Consider the following 18,265-nt stretch of genomic DNA (forward strand, 5'->3'; position numbering starts at 1 on the left):
CCTAATGGCACTGACTCGTGCTAAAGTACAAAGGATAACATAACACATAGCACAGAAACAGAGCACTCCCTTTAACTTTAATTACTCCTAGTTGGGTTCTACTTCCGAATCCTCCTGATTTAATCTTGGCTCTAATTGTCTCTCTGAAATAACTCCACAGAGGCTAGTATCCCATCACCAAGTCATCCTTTATTTACACGAGCACAATACATGGACTTTGACTAGTCAGCTCAGAGTCAGTCCTTCGAGTGAGGAGACTCACTGAGACTCCTGTGTATATCTGTCTGCCAGGGCTCCCTGATTGGCCCAGGTTAACAGCCCCAATCAGGGGCTGTACTGATAAAGGGCTCCTGCCCAAAACGTCAATTTTCCTGCTCCTTGAATGCTGCCTGACCTACTGTGCTTTTCCAGCGCCATTCTAATCTTGACTCAAACTCAGATCAATCTGCCAACCTAATTCCAATCACTACACTCCCCCTCCTGCTCCTCCTCAAATACAATGCTCCACCTGAAATTTCCTTTCACAGTCCCACCACTCTCTGGGTAAACAGGTTTATCCTCAATTCTTTGTCAGACTTATCAATGACTATATTATGGAACAGAACAGTGGGTGACCTTAAGGTACTGGTTCTTTGCATGTATTCCAAGAAGGACAAAAAGAGACAAAGCCAAAAACAGGACTCCTGAGATTTTGGAGGAGACAGGTGTCGTGATGAATGAAAACAAAACAGGATTGTGTAGCTCGGGTGGATTCTGCAAATGGAAACCAGGTCAAACACAACACATTGAAAGAGTAGGTGAAGAAGGCTGGTAAATGAGAATAGAAAGACAGTCAACATAAAAGGGAATCCAAAAATTTTTTATTAATGATTTGATAGTAAGTGGGCAGTGAGAGATGGAATGACTCCCATTAGGAACAAATGGATAGTAAATGTTTAGAGGTGTAAGGTAATTCTGGAGCACTTAATAATGTCTTGGTATTAGTGTTTGCTAAGGGAGAGGAATCTGAAAACAATATTGGAGATAAAAGGAGAAAGTAGAGGTCATAGATAATGTGACAATTGGAAGGGAAGAGGTAGCTGATAGGCTAAGCTTAGTTGTGGATAGGTCCCTTAGTTTGCATCTTGTGTTCTAAAGGAAGTGGGTGACAAATATAGAGGAAGGGATTCCCTTAATTTCTCCAGCTTCTCTAAATATGGAGGCGATGCCAGAGGTTCAGAGATTGTGCATGTAACACCTTTATTCAAGAAAGTGTGGATGGACAGTCTGAGCAACTATAGGCTAGTTGGTTTCAAGTCAGTCATTGGTAAGGTTTTGGTATCTTTAATCAGGGGAAAAAGTAACAGGAAAGTGTTCAATTCATTAAGGATAGCCAGCATAGACACTTAAAAAGCAGATTATGCTTGTTTCAGCAAACTGAATTTCTTGATGAAGAAATTTCATGGGTGAGATTTATATGGATTTTAAGAAACAGATTGACAAAGTACCACAGAAAAGGCTGGTTAACAAAACTGAGATTTGTAGAACAGAAGGGCCAGTACGCAGTTGGATAAAAAAATCAGTTCAAGGTCAGAAAGGAGCTGTACATGGTTGTTTACCAGACAGCAATGCAACAGACAGTGGTGTTCACAAAGAGTCTGTAAGACTGCTTTGTCTTTGCAATATATAACTGGCTTGGACATTAGAACATGGAGTACAATTCCAAAATTTTCCATGGGTATCAAACCTGGAGGAGTGGCAAAAAGTGAACCAGCAGAATGAGCAGACAAGTAGGAAATAAAATTTAATATGAAGAAATGCAAAATCCTGCAATTTGGCAATTGGGATGGGGAGGGACAAAACTGACTTAATATCATATTTCTAAACAATATTCAGAATGAGGGGGGCATGGGGATGCGTAAGGGCATTGATCTTTTTTGTGTTCTATACTTCGACACAGAATTACCACTCTTGTCCTGGATTGATAAGTAGTGTAAGTTCAATTTACTTGAAAATTTAAAACAGGTTTACTTAATTGATAAAATGCTAAATTGCAGTTACATAACAACTGATGCACGCATCCTCAGTCTAATATGATGCTTCTTGGACTCTTCATGGCTGCTGGAAAAGTGGTGTCATCCTGTTCAGTGGCTGGTTAACAAAGTCAGCTCCTAAAGCAGTTCTGCTCTTAAAGTAATAAAAAAACACTAAAGTTGGAAGCACAAACTGAGACTCAGTTAGCAAAATATATAGGAGCTTGAGTTTCATAAATGATGACACTGAGTACAAAAACAGGGAAGTTATGCTGAACCTTATGCTAACCTTCAGTTAGTCCTCAAATAGTGTGCATTGTTCTGTTCACTACACTTTAGAAAAATGGGTAAGTTCTTAACAGGTTGCAGAGGAGATTTGCCAGAATCTTCTGACCAGGGCCTTACTAATAAGGGTGATGCTGTTGTTGTCTGGCAGACTGACCTCTACATTGCAGAGACTGATGGCCAGCTCTCAGACACCTCCTCCTATCTCCCTCTGGACCATGGTCCCACCAGGCCATTATGTCTACTACAGTAACTAACTTCATTTCATCTGATGATCTCCTTCTCACTGCCTCCAAGCTCATAGTCTTCCAACTCCGCACTAGTCACTGTTACCTCCTTCCCAGAATCCACAAGTAGACCCATTGTTTCTGTCTGCTCCTGCCCCACAGAACCCATTTCTTCCCATCTCGACCCAATTTTTTTTCTCACTTCATCCAGTGCCTTCCCACTTACACCCGTGATCCCTCTGATGCATTACATCAGTTTCAGAAATTCAAGTTTGCGGGCTCTAGTGACCTCTTCTTTCCAATGGACAGGCAAACCCTTTACATTTCCAACCCCACCAGAATGGTCTCAGTGCTCTCTACTTCTTCCTGGAAAAAAAGGTCTGATTTGTCCCCATCCGTCATCAGCCTCCTCCACCTGGCCAAGCTCATTCTCATCCTGAACAACTTTTTTAACTCTTCTCACTTTCTTCAGATCAGAAGGGTGGCCATGGATACCTGCAAGGGCCTTAGTTATGCCCATCCTTTGTGAGGTATGTAGAACATTCCTTTTTCCACTCCTATTCCAGCCCCCACCCACAACTGTTTCTCTGCTATACCGATGATATCATCAGTGCTGCTTCCTTTTCCAGTTCGGAACTGGAAAAGTTGATTAATTTTGCTTCCAATTTCCACCCCACCCTCACTTTCATCTGGTCTATCTCTGACTCCCTCATTCCCTTCCTTGACATCTGTTTCCATTTCTGGGGATAGGCTGCCCACCAATATCTACTATAAACCCACTGACTCTCACAGTTACCTTGATCATACATCCTCACATCCTGCTTCCTGTAAAGACCCTATTCCTTTTTCCCAGTTCCTCTGTCACCATCACATCTGTTCTGATGATGCCAACTTCGACATGGGAGCCTCTGAAATGTCCAATCTCTTCCTCAACCGAGGATTCCCTAGCACTGTTGTTAACAGGGCCTTTAGCTGGGTCCAACCCATCTCCTGCACTTCTGCCGTCACCTCCCCTCTTCCCTCCTACAACAGCGATATGGTCCCCCTTGTCCTCACCTTCCATCTCATCAGCATCTACACCCTGAGCTGCCATTTCTACCACCTCCAACAGGATGCCACCAATAGACACAGGATGTTGCCAGTAATGGAAGGTTTGAGTTATAAGGAAAGGCTGAGACATTTTTCACTGGAATACAGGAGGTTGAGAGGTGACCTTAAAGAGGCTTATAAAATAATAAGGGGTATAGTTAAGGTGAATGGCATGTCTTTTCCCTAAGGCTGGAGATTTCAAGACAGGGGGGCATATTTTTGAGGTGAGAGCAGAAAGATTTTAAAAAGAAATGAGGGGTAATTTTTTTACATAGAAAGTGATTTGTGTGGGGAATGAAATTCCAGAAGAAGTGCTGGATGCGGGTACAGTTACAACATTTAAAAGACATTTAGGTAGTACATGAATAAGAAATGTTTGGAGGGATATAGGCCAAGCACTGGCAGGTGGGACTAGTTTAGTTTGGGATTATGGTCAGCATGGTTTGGTTGTACCAAAAGGTTCGTTTCTGTGCTGTATGACTCTATATTCCCCTCCCCTTCCTTGTCCGCCTTCCGTGGGGACCGTTCTCTCTGAGACACCCTGGTCCATTCACTACCAAGACGCACCCCACCCCCACAGCACCTTCCCCTGCAATCCCTGAAGGTGTAACAACTGACCATTTATCTCCTCCTTCCTTGGTATCCAAAAGGCCAAACATACCTTCCAGATGAAGCAGCACTTTAGTTGCACTTCACGCAATTTAGTCTACTGCATTCACTGCTCACAGTGCGGTCTCCTCTACATTGGGGAAACAAAGCATGTACTGGGTGAACGCTTCACAGAACACCTATGTTCTGCCCGCAAAAATGACCCCGAGCTTCCCGTTGCCTGCCACGTTAACACACCACCTGTTCCCCGGCCAACGCCTCTGTCTCAGGCTCACTGCAGTGCTCCAGGAAAGCTCAGCTTGGAAGAGCAACACCTCATTTTCCATTGGGAAACTCTACAGCTTTCTGGACCCAATATCAAGTTAATCAATTTTAGGGCTTGAGGCACCTTCTCCCATGTCCTTACCCCATACCCCACACGCCGGGACTTGTTACACATGGTCTCCTACTATACACAACCCATTGTTAACCATTAATAGTCTCCATTAGTAGCCATTCATTCTCCTAGGCTGACCATTATCCATTCCTTTGCCTGTCCATCTATTCTTCTCTCTCTTTGGACTCTATCTCCATGTATCATTTACTCCCTTCACCTTCTCACCAGCCCATTGTCTGCATAATAAACAACTTTTTCCTTGCTACCATCAGTTCTGAGGAAGGGTCACTAAACCAGAAACGTTAACCCTGATTTCTCTCCACGGATGCTGCCAGACCTGCTGAGTGTTAAAAAGAATCAGTCCAGGGATGGTGAGGTTTCATTACAAGGCTACAGTGGGAAGGATGGATTTGTTGTCCTTGGAGCAAGGATGAAATGTGGGAGACTTGATAGGGGTGCAAATAATTATCACAGGTTTACATAAAGTAGACAAGGAAAAGCCCCTCCCATTAGTCAATGGTAAAACATAAGAAAATAAGACGCAGGTGCAGAAATTAGGCCATTCAGCCCATCAAGTCTGGTCTGCCATTCAATCATGGCTGATGTTTCTCACCCCATTCTCCTGCTTTCTCCCCATAACCCTTGATTCCCTTGATACTCAAGAACTTATTTATCTCAGTCTTAAATATACTCAATTACCTGGCATCCACAGCCTTCTGTGGCAATGAATTCCACAGATTCACCATTCCGTGGCTGAAGAAGTTTCTCCTTATCTCTGTTCTAAAAGTCTTCCCCATTTGCTAGGGTTATGTGTAGAACATTTTTACACAGTGATTTGTAACAACCTGGAAATCACTGCCCATGAGGGTGGTAGAAGCAAAAGGGCAGCATGGTGGCTCAGTGGTTAACACTGCTGCCTCACAGCACCAGGGTCTCAGGTTCAATTCCAGCCTTGGGTGACTGTGCAAACTCCACAGAGACATTCTCTCAGTGACTGCTTGGGTTTCCTCTGGGTGCTCCGGTTTCCTTCCACAGTCCAAAGATGTGCAGGTCAGGTGAATTGGTCATGCTAAATTGCCTACTAGTGTTAGTGTTAGGAGGGAAATGGTTCTGGGTGGGTTACTCTTCGGAGGGTCAGTGCGAACTGGTTGGGCCGAAGGGCTGGTTTCCATACTGTAAGGAATGTAATCTAATCACACGAGCAAGTTTAATAGGCACTTAAAGGAGGTAAACAATAAATGACATGGGGCTATAAGGATCTAGATCCAGCCTGTAGGTTCACTACCGCTTCAAATGACGTGTCATTACTTTAGCATGTTGACTTTGTGCAAGTTGCTATCATTTTCAACAGTGCAGTTAAAGGGGAATTCCAGCAAACATGGAGCTCATAAATAACATGGGCAGAGAGGAAGGCACATACTGACAGAGGCAGAATCAAAAATATATGCACACGTTTCAGAGAGTGAAATGCAGAAAGAGGAAAAGGAAGAAACACAAACAGACAGACAAGAGGCCGCACAGAAAATGATACAAAGACATAGAGGTAAGCACATACAGGCAAAGCACAGTGCGAGTGAGAGAGAAACACAAACCCTGGGAGTGTGAAATTGGTACAAATGGAGAGAGAGACATGAAGGAACAAAAAGATAGACAGATATTTTTATTCAGAGCTACCCACAGCTACAGAGACAGAGAGAGAGAGAGAGAGAGAGAGAGATACAGACAGAAAAAGACTAAGCCACAAGCACAAATATAGATATACACACGATATATACAAAAGCATACACTTATGGTTCAGTCTTTGTTCTCCAAATCAGCATGAGACATATGTCTAATTTGCCTTACGGTTAGCTCTTAACTATGAAACTCCAGATATAATCATAACACTGTTTTCTACTGTCTTTCAGCCTACCTGGTTCACAATTTGTCTCCTTTCTGCCATAGCTTCTGGAGCTTTTTGCTCTGGTATATACTCAATACCTTTTTTTGTATGAGCAAGTGAAAATGAAAGTAATTTGAAAGGGTTATAATACACTTCCTTTAGGTTTCAGTTTAAATAAAAATGACAAGTTGAACTTTCAGTTTCAAGGAGCAAAGCGAGTTGAAAATGATTACTGGGGCATTAACATTTCATGATTTTTCTCTCATTAGTGTATGTTGGGTACTGGCCCAAGGAAGTACATGCGGTTAGAATGAACTTGGTAATTTAACATTCAATTTGCTCCCCAACTCTGCCTACTCCATTCTGTTTCTTTTAAAAGAACCTCTACCCTCCAGTGCCTATAGAGGGCACTATCCTGCCAGAAGTGTCATTTTTCAGATGACCAATTAATCCTGATTACCTTCTTAGTTGGCAATAAAAAACCTTACTCTATTTGCAGAGAGGACCAGGAATTTTCTTCCATGTCCTGACCAATAGGCATAATCAAAAGTGATTACCTTAACATTTATCTTGTGGCTTTCTGTGGAAGCTTACTACGATGAAACTGATGTGAATTAATCTGCCATTGGGGCACCCAGGAGCTCTAGTTTTGCTTTCTGAAAGAAAGGTTAACTGTAGTCTTATTATGATGGATGAAGATTAGATTAAGAACAGAACAGGGTAAATAGAGGTAGAAATGATTGAGTATTGTGTAAAACATGTGTCACAGTCATGGAAAGCAAACTGGTTTAGCAAGCCCAATGGATCAGTGCTTTGCTTACACAACGATAAAAGCAATGTACTCCCAATGCTGGAAATCTGAAATGGCACCTACGTCACTTGACCTGTAATTCAGAGGCTCAAGTGAACAACCCAGAGGTATGGGTTCAACAGCAGCTGGTGGAATTTGGAATATTGTACGTAGTTTTGGTCCCCATATCTCAGGAAGGATGTACTGGCCTGGAGCGTGTGCAGAGGAGATTCACGAAAGTGGTCCCAGGAATGAAAAGCTTAACACATGAGGAACATTTGAAGACTCTGGGTCTATACGCGATGGATTTAGAAGGATGAGGAGGGATCTAATTGAAACACACAGAATACTGAATGGCCTGGACAGACTAGGTGTTGGCAAGGTGTTTCCATTGGTAGGAGAGACTAGGACCTGAGAGCACATATTAAGACTAAAGGAAAGACCTATTTGAACAGAGATAAGGAGTAACTTCTTCAGCCAAAGAGTGGTGAATCTGTGGAATTCATTGACACAGAAGGCTGTGGAGGCCAGGTTATTGAGTATATTTAAGACTGAGATAGATAGGTTCTTGAGTATCAAGGGGATCAAGGGTTACAGGGAGAAAGCAGGAGAATGGGATTGAATGGTGGAGCAGACTCAATGGGCTGAATGGCCTGATTTCTGCTCCTATTTCTTATGGTCTTATGAAATAAAAAAACTGGAATTAAAAAAGCTTAGTGTCTGTACTGGTGACCATTGCAACTACTTTCAGTCATTGTAAAATCCTATTTGGTTAGGGAAGGAAATCTGCTGTCTGTCCCCATCTGGCCTACATGTGCCTCACACCCACAGCTACATGGTTGACTCCTAACTGCCCTCTGAAACGGCTGAGCAAACCAATCAGTTCCAGGGCAACAATTGATGGCCAACAAACCCTGATGCTGCCAGCAACGGCCACATCCAATGCAACAATGAAAATAATGCTGGCAACACTCAGTGGGTCTGACCGGATCTGTGGAGTAAGAAACAGAGTTAACATCTGAAATGATAACTCTATCTTCCACCCACAGATACTACTAGATCTGCTGAGTATTTTCAGTGTTTCTTTTTATTTATTTACCTGCTCCCTTTTGGGAATCCAGCGATCATCATCAACAAGTTACATTTACATAGTGCCTTTGATGTAATAGAACATCACAAGTCACTTCACAGAGTGTTATTAAAAGGAATGTTACACTTCGATAAGTATTGAAGTATTAAGGTATGGAAGAAAATAACATCAAGAGACATGATGCTAGGACAAGAAAATTGTGTGGAAATAGATGATCAGCCATGTTCCTTTGAATTGAGGCCTTAAGAAGCTGAATGGCCCACATCTGCTCCTATTCCTTATGTTCTTATCACTCAAAGAGGTGGATTCTGAGGATTCTCTCAATGCGGCAAGAGAGATAAAGAGGGAAATAAATTAAGGGAGGGAATTTGTCAACAAAGGGCCAAGGCAGCTATGAAGATAGGGCATTACGAGTGGAGTGATGAAAATCAGATATGTGCAACGGGCTAGAAATGTGATAGTGCAGGCATCTCTGAGGAATGTAGGACCTGTGTAAGGAATGTGTGTGCCACATTTTGGCAAAGTGTCTTTTTGGTTGTATTGTAGAAGGGTTTCTCTCCTCAAGGCCTAACATGTTTTCCTGCACTATCATCTCCAAAATGCCCTTCCTCTGCCAAACCTATCGTGCCTGTCTTGTCCATCAAGATGGTGCCGAGACTGGGCGACTCTTTGTGAGCACATTCCTTACAACCATTCTGCACTTAGAAACCTCAATTCTACATCTGCAAAACCTCCTTGTATGCCTCGCTCTGTCTAAGCACCCTGTGATTTGTATGTCCTTATACATTACAATCTGCTTTTACTGCTCGCAAAGCAAAACTTTTTACTGTATTTAGGTACATGCGACAACAATAAATCAAACCAAATCAAATCAAATCAAAATCAATGACAACCTGGATCTACCACACACCATAGCTGTAAGAACTCTTCCTGTCAGGATATCTCAGTCTAGACTGTCACCCCTGGTGTCTGCACCAACTTTGAATCCTGGCTATACATCTGATCAACCACTGGTAATCTGGAGTTGTCCTTACATAAAAACAGAGAGAACAGAGTAGAACTAGGCTATTTGGCTCTTCAAACTGTTCTGCTGCTCAATAAGATCATTCAACTCAGTCCTCTGTTCCTGCTTTCTTCCCATACTCTTTGACTGCTTTAGCCCAATGAACTGTATCCAACACCTTGAAAACTATAGTTCACTGTCAATGTATTGCCACAAAAGCCAAAAACAAGTGCTTCTCACTACATGGAGGTGGCATGGCTGAAACTTCTTGCACATGCAACTATACATTCCTACCTGAATCGCTGTTTATGAACGATACCTGGTTGTAATTCACCAGCTTGTAGCCACCCCATTTCTTTAGCCTTCCCAAACTCTATTCTCCTCCTTCTCCAACGCTCACCGTACCCCAGCATCTTCGCATTGTTTAATGTGGGAGTATCACATAAAGGGAAGTCCTCAAATGATCATTAAATATAAAAATGTTTGCAAATATAAAAATGGGGCAGAAGCCAAGAAGAGGCTGCATTTCTTTCCCAGACTGTAAACAAGCTGCTTGCATATTGAACAACAAGTCAGTGATTAATCACTGCCCTCAGCTCTTATCCACTATAATTCCAGCTGGCTTACAGTGCTCAGAGCCACGGCATTCTGTCATCCACAAGATGATGTTCTTCTTGCTCTATGTCTTCAACCTCCTCTTCCTTGGAAGATGGTTCCTACTCTCCCAATTCATTAGCCTCCATCACATCCCCTCTTTGCCTGCTCCTATTGTAAGGCATGTTGGCTCAGTGTAGTGGTTAGCACTGCGGCCTCACAGCATCAGGGAGCTGGGTTTGATTCCAGCCTTGGGTGATTGTGTAGAGTTTGCATGTTCTCACCATATCTGTGTGGGTTTCCTCTGGGTGCTCTAGTTTCCTCTCACAGTCCAGAGATATGTATATTAGATAGACTGGCCATGCTAAATTGCCCCATAATGTGTGGGTCACGTGGATTGGCCTAGGGAAATGCAGGCAATGGGGAAGAATGGACTGTATCGTGTCTACACTCTGCCTTAGTCAGGAAATTATATAAGGGAGTGATCAGCAATGCGTTGCAGTGGATAGCCCTTGTCCCTCAGTAACCAGTCAGGCATCCAGACCCTGGAAAGCAGCCGGAAAACAAAAGTTGTCAAGTATGTCGGATTTGCAACAGTTCCTGGGATACCGGCACCAATCTGTAAGAAGTGGAGCAGAGGTGATCACAGATCAATTACATTGTGATGGGAGAGAATCCTTTTCTATTGATGAGCTCTGCTGTGTTATGATAGGGCTCTCTCAATGAGCTCTGCATGGTCAATGGCACCATGTACCAGGGGGAGCCAGCCATGCCCTACTCCCCAGGCTGCAGCACTCACCTCCACCATGAGTAATCAGGCATAAATGGCATTGATCAGTCTTTGTGCCTTTGTGGGCAGCGATGATTGAGATCCCACACAAGGCCCTTGTGGCTGTCTGTAAGGAGCCAGTCACATCAATTCAACACAGCTGTAACCTTGACACCCACTGGGATAGGATAGCCAATCCCATCCCCCTTTCAGGTCAGGTCACAGCTCCCACTCCAGCAGTTAGCATGGGTCAGTGCCAGTGTCCCAGGCTACTGCACCTTGTATCAGCAGCATAAGGGACAGAACAAATTGTTAGCAATGAGACCAGTCAACAGTCACATCCCCTTATAAATGATAGTTTAACATGCTCCTCCATAGTGTGAAACATGGAGCATTCTGACAAGGATGGCCAGGTATTGACTTCTCTCGACACTGAAATATTTCAATGAGTACTTCATTACTAAAATGTGGCATTAAAGTCTCCATGCTGCAAGTGCACAGAACCTACCTCCTCCCAAACCCACATCAACCACAAAAGGCACCACAGACTTGCCTTTAAATAATACTTTCAGCACAGGTGGGGATTGACATAGTTCCATACCCCTTCGCATGCTCTGATGTCTTGTATTAGCTGTCTGCATTTACTGTCTTCTGTACAGATCTCTGAGGTCCATGTCCATCAGTGATTTCTGGAGCTGGAAGTCAATGGCACAATCCATGTTGGCACGCCTTTAGCATATGGGGAATTTTGGAGCTGCTGTGCTATCACACTGACACAAAGCTTTGAGGAAACGTTGCCCCTGACCAGCATTTACACCCAGTGCAGCTGTACACTGCACATATTTTACACACAGGCTGATCTAGTTGTGACTGATGTGGAGCTGCACACTGCTGGTCCTCTTGAAGGGCATTGTGGGTCAACCACAGCAGGTGGACTGCAGCAGTTCAGGAAGGCTCTGACCACCACCTTCTCAAGGGGGCAAGTAGGGATGGGCAATAAATGCTGGCCCAGCCAGTGATGCCTGCATCACACAAATGAGTAAATAAAAATAAAATTGCCGCCAGTCCTGTCACATAGACGGGCTCGTGTCGAGTCCACATTTTTGGCCATCAAGCTTACACTGACAGTGCTCACTCTAGGCGTGTTGTAGCCATTTCCTGTTCATAGCCCATGTGGCAGATGATAGAACAAACCACACTGGACACCGCAAGTCTCAGGCTGGACCAGTTGTCAGGCATGGCTCCAGTCCTCCCGCTGAGCCTCCATGTCCCTAACTACCTCACACTCCCTGGACAGCCCATCCTGTTAAACCTCTACATGGTCCCAGACCAAATTTCCAACTGACAATCCAACTTTCGACTTTACCTCCCTGAGGACTGTCATTATGGTTTGGTGATGCCAGGCATCGTGCAGCATGGTGACCCCTGTCGGGACTAAGGTATCAACCCCTCCCATAATCTCCTGTGCACCAGTATCCCAAATATCAAAATATTCCCCCCCCCCTCCCACTTTAAGGTCCTTCTCCCCTTGATATCCCAGATCACTGCTGCCAAACCCCAGTGCTGAGATTCTCTATCTCCTTAACCTTACAGTGCCCCCCTGATACCTCCCCCTACGGATACTCATTCCAGGTCCAACATGGTCCAATCCCTGCAGTGATATGGAACCCCTGAGCCTGACCCATTAGGGGACCATTACCAAGTCCTTGGCCTTGAGTAGACACTGCCCTTGACTGACTGCATCAAAAGCCCTGACTGACAGCAGTCCCTCTTGCTTTGACTGAGAACGACTCGCTTTAGGCTTTGAGAAATGGCTATATGGTTGATGAACATACAGTCTGTTTACTGTGCAGGCACATGCTGTATGCGTTGAGATTGACAGAGTGTTTTGTCTGTCCTCTCGAATATCCACCCTTTCCCCAATGATCGATGTCAAGCATAACAAGCTCCCTGGCTTTGGGTCTACATTGAACAGCAAGGCAAGGTTTTAAGCTCTGGCTGAGGGGGAAGGGCTCAAAAAGGAAAAGCAAGGCAGGGAAGGGATGCTGTGGGAATCCAGGTAGGTGCTAAGTAAATGTGCACTGAGGGAGCAAGCAAGCAAGCAGCCCTGAGATATACCCTTGTAGCATCTATGAGCAGGAATCCTGTACTTGCACACTAAGTATACTAGTAGCAGTATACCAGTTAGGTGAAGATAAGTCCCTAAATGCAGTCTTCAAGTTCAGAAGCATTCAGTCAGTGGATCAGAGATGTGGTACAATGGTGTGGTAAGGCTGACACATTGATGCCAGCATCTGCTGCTTATGGATCACCCTCGAGACATTGGCGCCAGTTGCACAAGATGATCACCCAGAGAAGCAAGCTGGAAATCCTAGGTACCTTCTCCAACTTTCATATAAGGAATCTTGGCATTGAGTTTCAAGCCAGTGCATGGTAGAATAAGAAACTGCATTTTAATGAGGGGAGATTCACTGGCAGTGAGTATGATAAAAAGCAATATATACCCGAATAATAGGTTCATTCTCAAGAAGCTCATTATGACATCCGGAAGTCAGTCAGTCAGAAGTCAATCATTGCTCCAGGCATCGAGAAAGGCCTCACTGGACTTTCCACACAATTTGCCCAGACATGAGCCTGTTGTTCAGGGCCTAGGAAAATGCCACCCAAAGTCTAGGATAGGCTGGGAAGGGAAGGGAAGGGAAGGGAAGGGAAGGGAAGGGAAGGGAAGGGAAGGGAAGGGAAGGGAAGGGAAGGGCGTTGTAGTTAGGAGAGAAGAATCATCTTGGAGGAAAGGGTAAAACAAACCAAAAGGTACTATGAAAAAGAATAGAAGGTACAAGCTGAATGGAGAGACAAAGGCACAAAAGTTCTGCCACTACCTGTTACTTAATCAGGACAAATGATGGAAAATATATCTATGAAGGAACATAAATTAACTTTCAATTACATCAAAACATATCAAAAAGAACATCCATAATAAGGTTGTGGATGCTAAGGGCTTTGTTTATGAGTGGATATTCAACTTGGTGATCTGCCAGCAGAGCTCAAAGGGACAGTGATGTTAAAAGGAGTAAGATAGGAAAGGGAAGTGTGATATTAGTTGCCAATAGAGCAGGATAGTAACAAAAAGGGTCAACTGCAGTTACTTTGATGGGCCCTTCATAGAATGCTGAGTGGGACTGTGAAATGATACTTTGTGGGTTTCAAACTTGGGCTGACCACAGGAAAGTAGGAAGGGAGAAGACTACACAAATTAGGGGTGGATGTGGACCATTCGGTTCTGAGTCTATTCTGCCATTCAACGAGATCACATTTGATCTGTTTGTGTTTTGAGTTCCACATTCCCACCTACACCTGATCATTCCAGATGAAGGGCCTTTGCCGGAAATATTGATTTTCCTTCTCCTCGAATGCTGCCTGACCGGCTATGCTTTTCCAGCACCACACTTTTGGCTCTAATCTCGAGCATCTGCAGTCCTCACTTCCACCACTTTAAAAACTTGTTAGACAAAGAAATCAATCTAGCTCAGGAGGAGATAATGGTCATAAGGAGGTGGAGAGGTACGTTGGGGGGTGGGGGTGGGGTGGGTGGGAAGAAGGCAGGTAGGTAGAGAGAGGACATACTGAAGGGGTCGTCCACTGAGGCAATATAGGAAGAGCTCAAAAGTAAGATTGATGCAATCACTCTGATAGAATTACACTATAGGCCCCCCAATAGCCACCAAGACATTTAGCAACAAATATGTGGGAAGATTATGGAAAGAACTATGACGGAGTTATCATAGTTGGTGACTTGAATTTCTCCAATATTATGTGGGACTCCCTTTGAGCAAGAGGCTTAATTTATTAAGTGTATCCAAGAGGGTTTCCTCAAGCGGTATGTGGATAGTCCAACTATCGGGGCCATACTTGACATTGTATTGGCTAATGAGCCTGGACAGGTGACTGACCTTAGAGAGAGCATTTTGTAAACAGTGATCACAACTCCCTAAATTTTAAGATAGCAATGAATAAGTCAGGACCTTGCAGGAAGGTACTAAACTGGGGAAAGGCAAATTACTTGGCAGAAGTGAGGACTGCAGATGCTGGAAACCAGAGTTTAGATTAGAGTGGTGCTGGAAAAGCACAGCAGGTCAGGCAGCACCCGAGGAGCAGGAAAATCGACATTTTGGGCAAAAGCCCTTCATCAGGAATGGAGGCAGGGAGCCTCCAGAGATAAGTGGGAGGTGGGGGACCGGGGCTGTGGAGAAGATAGCAAAGAGTACAATAGGTGAATGGGGGTGGGGTCAAGGTGATAGTGCAGAGAGGAGGGTGGACTGGATAGGTGGGAAGGGAGATTGGCAGGTAGGACAGGTCATGAGGACAGTGTTGAGCCAGAAGGTTGGAACTGGGGTAAGGTGGGGGGAGGGGAAATGAGGAAACTGGTGGCCCACATTGATGTCCTGGGGTTGAAGTGTTCCTCACCCCTCCAACCATAACAAGGACAGAACCTCCCCAGTCCTCGCTTTCCACCCTACCAACCTTCGCATGAACCGCATCATCCGCCGATATTTCCACCACCTCCAAACGGACCCCACCACAGAGATATATTTCCATCCCCACCCCTATCTGCTTTCCGCAAAGACCGTTCCCTCGGTGACTGCCTGGTCAGGCCACACACCTCTACAACCCTCCCTCCCCTGCCACCGCAGGAATTGCAAAACCTGCACCCACACATCCTCCCTCATCTTCATCCAAGGTCCCAAAGGAGCCTTCCACATCCATCAAAGTTCCACCTGCACACCCGCCAATGTCATTTATTGTACCCGTTGGTCCTGATGCGGTCTCCTCTACATCTAGGGAGACTGGATGCCTCCTCGCAGAGTGCTTTATGGAACATCTCTGGGACACCCGCACCAATCAACTCCACCACTCCGTGGCCCAACATTTCAACTCCCCCCCCCCCCCCCCCCCACTTTGACGAGAACATGCAGGTCCTGGGCCTCCTCCACCGCCGCTCCTTCACCACCCAATGCCTGGAGGAAGAACGCCTCATCTTCCGCCTCGGAACACTTCAACCCCAGGACATCAATGTGGACTTCCTCAGTTTCCTCATTTCCCCATCCCCCACCTTATCCCAGTTCCAACCTTCCAGCTCAGCACTGTCCTCATGACCTGTCCTACCTACCAATCTCCCTTTCCACCTATCCACTCCACCCTCCTCTCTGACCTATCACTTCCATCCCCACCCCCATTCACCTATTGTGCTCTTTGCTACGTTCTCCCCACCCCCACCCCCCTCTCATTTATCTCTCCACACTGGAGGCTCCCTGCCTCCATTCCTGATGAAGGGCTATTGCCCAAAATGTTGATTTACCTACTCCTTGGGTGCTGCCTGACCTGCTGTGCTTTTCCAGCACCACTCTAATCTAAACAAAAGACAAATTACATCAGTATTAGACAGGAGCTAGGGAGTGTTAATTGGAAGGAGCTGTTACTTGATATGAGGGAATTGTTTAAGGACCTACTGATCAGAGTTCAGGACTGGCATGTCCAAATGACGAAGAAGGACAAGGATGGCAAGGTAAGGGACCCTTGCATAATGAGAAAGGTTGTGAATTTAGTCAAAAGGTAAAAAAGTACATAAGGTTTAGGAAGCTAAACTCAGACAGGGCCCATGAGGAATATAAACAAAACAGCAAAGAACTCAAGCAGGGGATTAGGAGAGCAAGAAGGGGCCATGAAACAACCTTGGTAAGTAGGGTTCAAGAGAATCCCAAGGGATTGTATAATATATGAAAAATACAAAGATTATTAGGGGAAAGTAGGACCACTCAAGGATAAAGGAGGCAACTTGTGCTTGGAAGCAGAGGATGTGATCCTAAATGAGTATTTTGCATTGGTATTTGGTTATGGAGGATAGTGAGATCAGTGTAGAGCATGCTAAAATGTTAGGGCATTTTGAGATCAAGGAAGAAGTGGTATTAGGTCCCTTGAAGAGCATTAAGGTGGATAAGTCTCCAGGCCCTGATGGTACCTACCCAAGTAACTGAGAGGAGTAAGACAGGAGATTGCTGGGGCCTTTATATCCTTGCTAGCCACTGGGGAGGTCCCAGAGTACTGGCAAGTAGCTAATGTTGTTCCTCTGTTCAAGAAGGGAAATAGGGATAATCCTCAAAACCATAGACCAGTGAATTCACAATGGTGGTGGGAAACGTTTGGTGAGAATTCTAAGGGATTGGATTTACACACATTTGGAAAAGCACAGCCTAAGTAGGGACAGCCAGCATAGCTTTGTGCAGGGTAGGTCATGTCTTACTAACTTGATTGAATTTTTTTGAGATGTCAAAGGTGATCATGGAGGGCAGTGGATGTTGTCTATGTGGATTTTAGTAAGGCTTTTGTCAAGGTCCTCCGTGGTAAGCTGATCCAGAAGATTAAGATGCATGGATCCACATTGACTTGGCCATATAGGTTCAGAATTTGCTTGCCTATAAAATGCAGAGAGTAGTGGTGGACGGATATTTTTCAGGCTGGAGGACCGTGACTACTGGTGCTTTGCAGGGATCTGTACTGGGACCTCTGCTGTTTGAGATTTATATAAATGACCTGGATAAAAATATAGATGAGTGGCTTAGCAAGTTTACGGCAAAACAGATCAGTGGAGTCACGATAGTATGGAAGATTGTCAAAGGGTAACATGGAACATAAATCAGTCACAGATACGAATGGAGAAATAACAAATGGAGTTTAAGCTGGGTAAGTGCGAGGCAAGTATTATAGTTAATGGCAGGACCCTGAACAGTATTGATATATAGAGGGACCTTGAAGTTCAAGTCCATAGCTCCCCGAAAGTGGCCATGTAAATAGATAGGGTGGTAAAGGCGTATAGCATGCTTGTCTTTATTGGTCAGGGAATTGAGGACAAGAGTCAGGAGGTAATGTTGCAGCTTTACAAGACTTTGGTTAGACCACACTGAGCATTGCATTCAATTCTGGTCACCATATTACAGGAAGGATGTGGAAACTTTGGCGAGGATGCAGAAAACATTTAACCAGGCTGCTGCCTGAATTAAAAGGATATGAGCTACAAAGAGTATAGAAGAACTCAGGTTTTCTCTGGAGCAGTGGATGTTGAGGGGAGACTTAAAAGAAGCCTATAAAATTATGAGGGGCATGATAGGGTTGATGGTCAGAACCTTTTCCCCCCTCCAGAATCCAAGTGTCTAAAACTAAGAGGAATATGTTTAAAGATGGGAGGGAGAAAATTCAAACACAATGTGGGGGGGGGTAGGCTTTCTTAGAGAGTAGGAGTCTGGAATGCACTGCTGGGGTGGTGGAGGAGGCAAGGCCAATAAGGCCTTTTAGATAAGCACATGAATGTGCAGGCAGAAGGGATTAATTAATTTGGCATCATGTTTGACATAACATCGTGAGCTGAAGGGCCTGTTCTGCACTGTACAGTTCTATATTCTAAATGGCATGTCATGAAGTTGCAAATTGCCTCAGAATACAATTCAGCCTTATGATTGCCTTGGGGGGGGGGGGGGGGGTTTGCAT

General features: G+C 44.7%; 1 protein-coding gene across 1 annotated transcript in view; it reads right to left on the reverse strand.

Annotated features, from left to right (window-relative positions):
- LOC140480268 (uncharacterized) overlaps nt 1-6,560 on the reverse strand; it is a 55,498-nt gene extending 48,938 nt beyond the window's left edge. The window contains exon 1 of the mRNA XM_072574976.1: nt 6,511-6,560. Within this exon, the coding sequence (XP_072431077.1) occupies nt 6,511-6,540 (30 nt within the window). The 5' untranslated portion in view covers nt 6,541-6,560. The remainder of the gene's footprint in view (nt 1-6,510) is intronic.
- Between the last annotated feature and the right edge of the window lie 11,705 nt (nt 6,561-18,265).

This window comes from Chiloscyllium punctatum, chromosome 8 (assembly GCF_047496795.1).
Source record: "Chiloscyllium punctatum isolate Juve2018m chromosome 8, sChiPun1.3, whole genome shotgun sequence".
In the NCBI taxonomy this organism is placed as follows: Eukaryota; Metazoa; Chordata; class Chondrichthyes; order Orectolobiformes; family Hemiscylliidae; genus Chiloscyllium; species Chiloscyllium punctatum.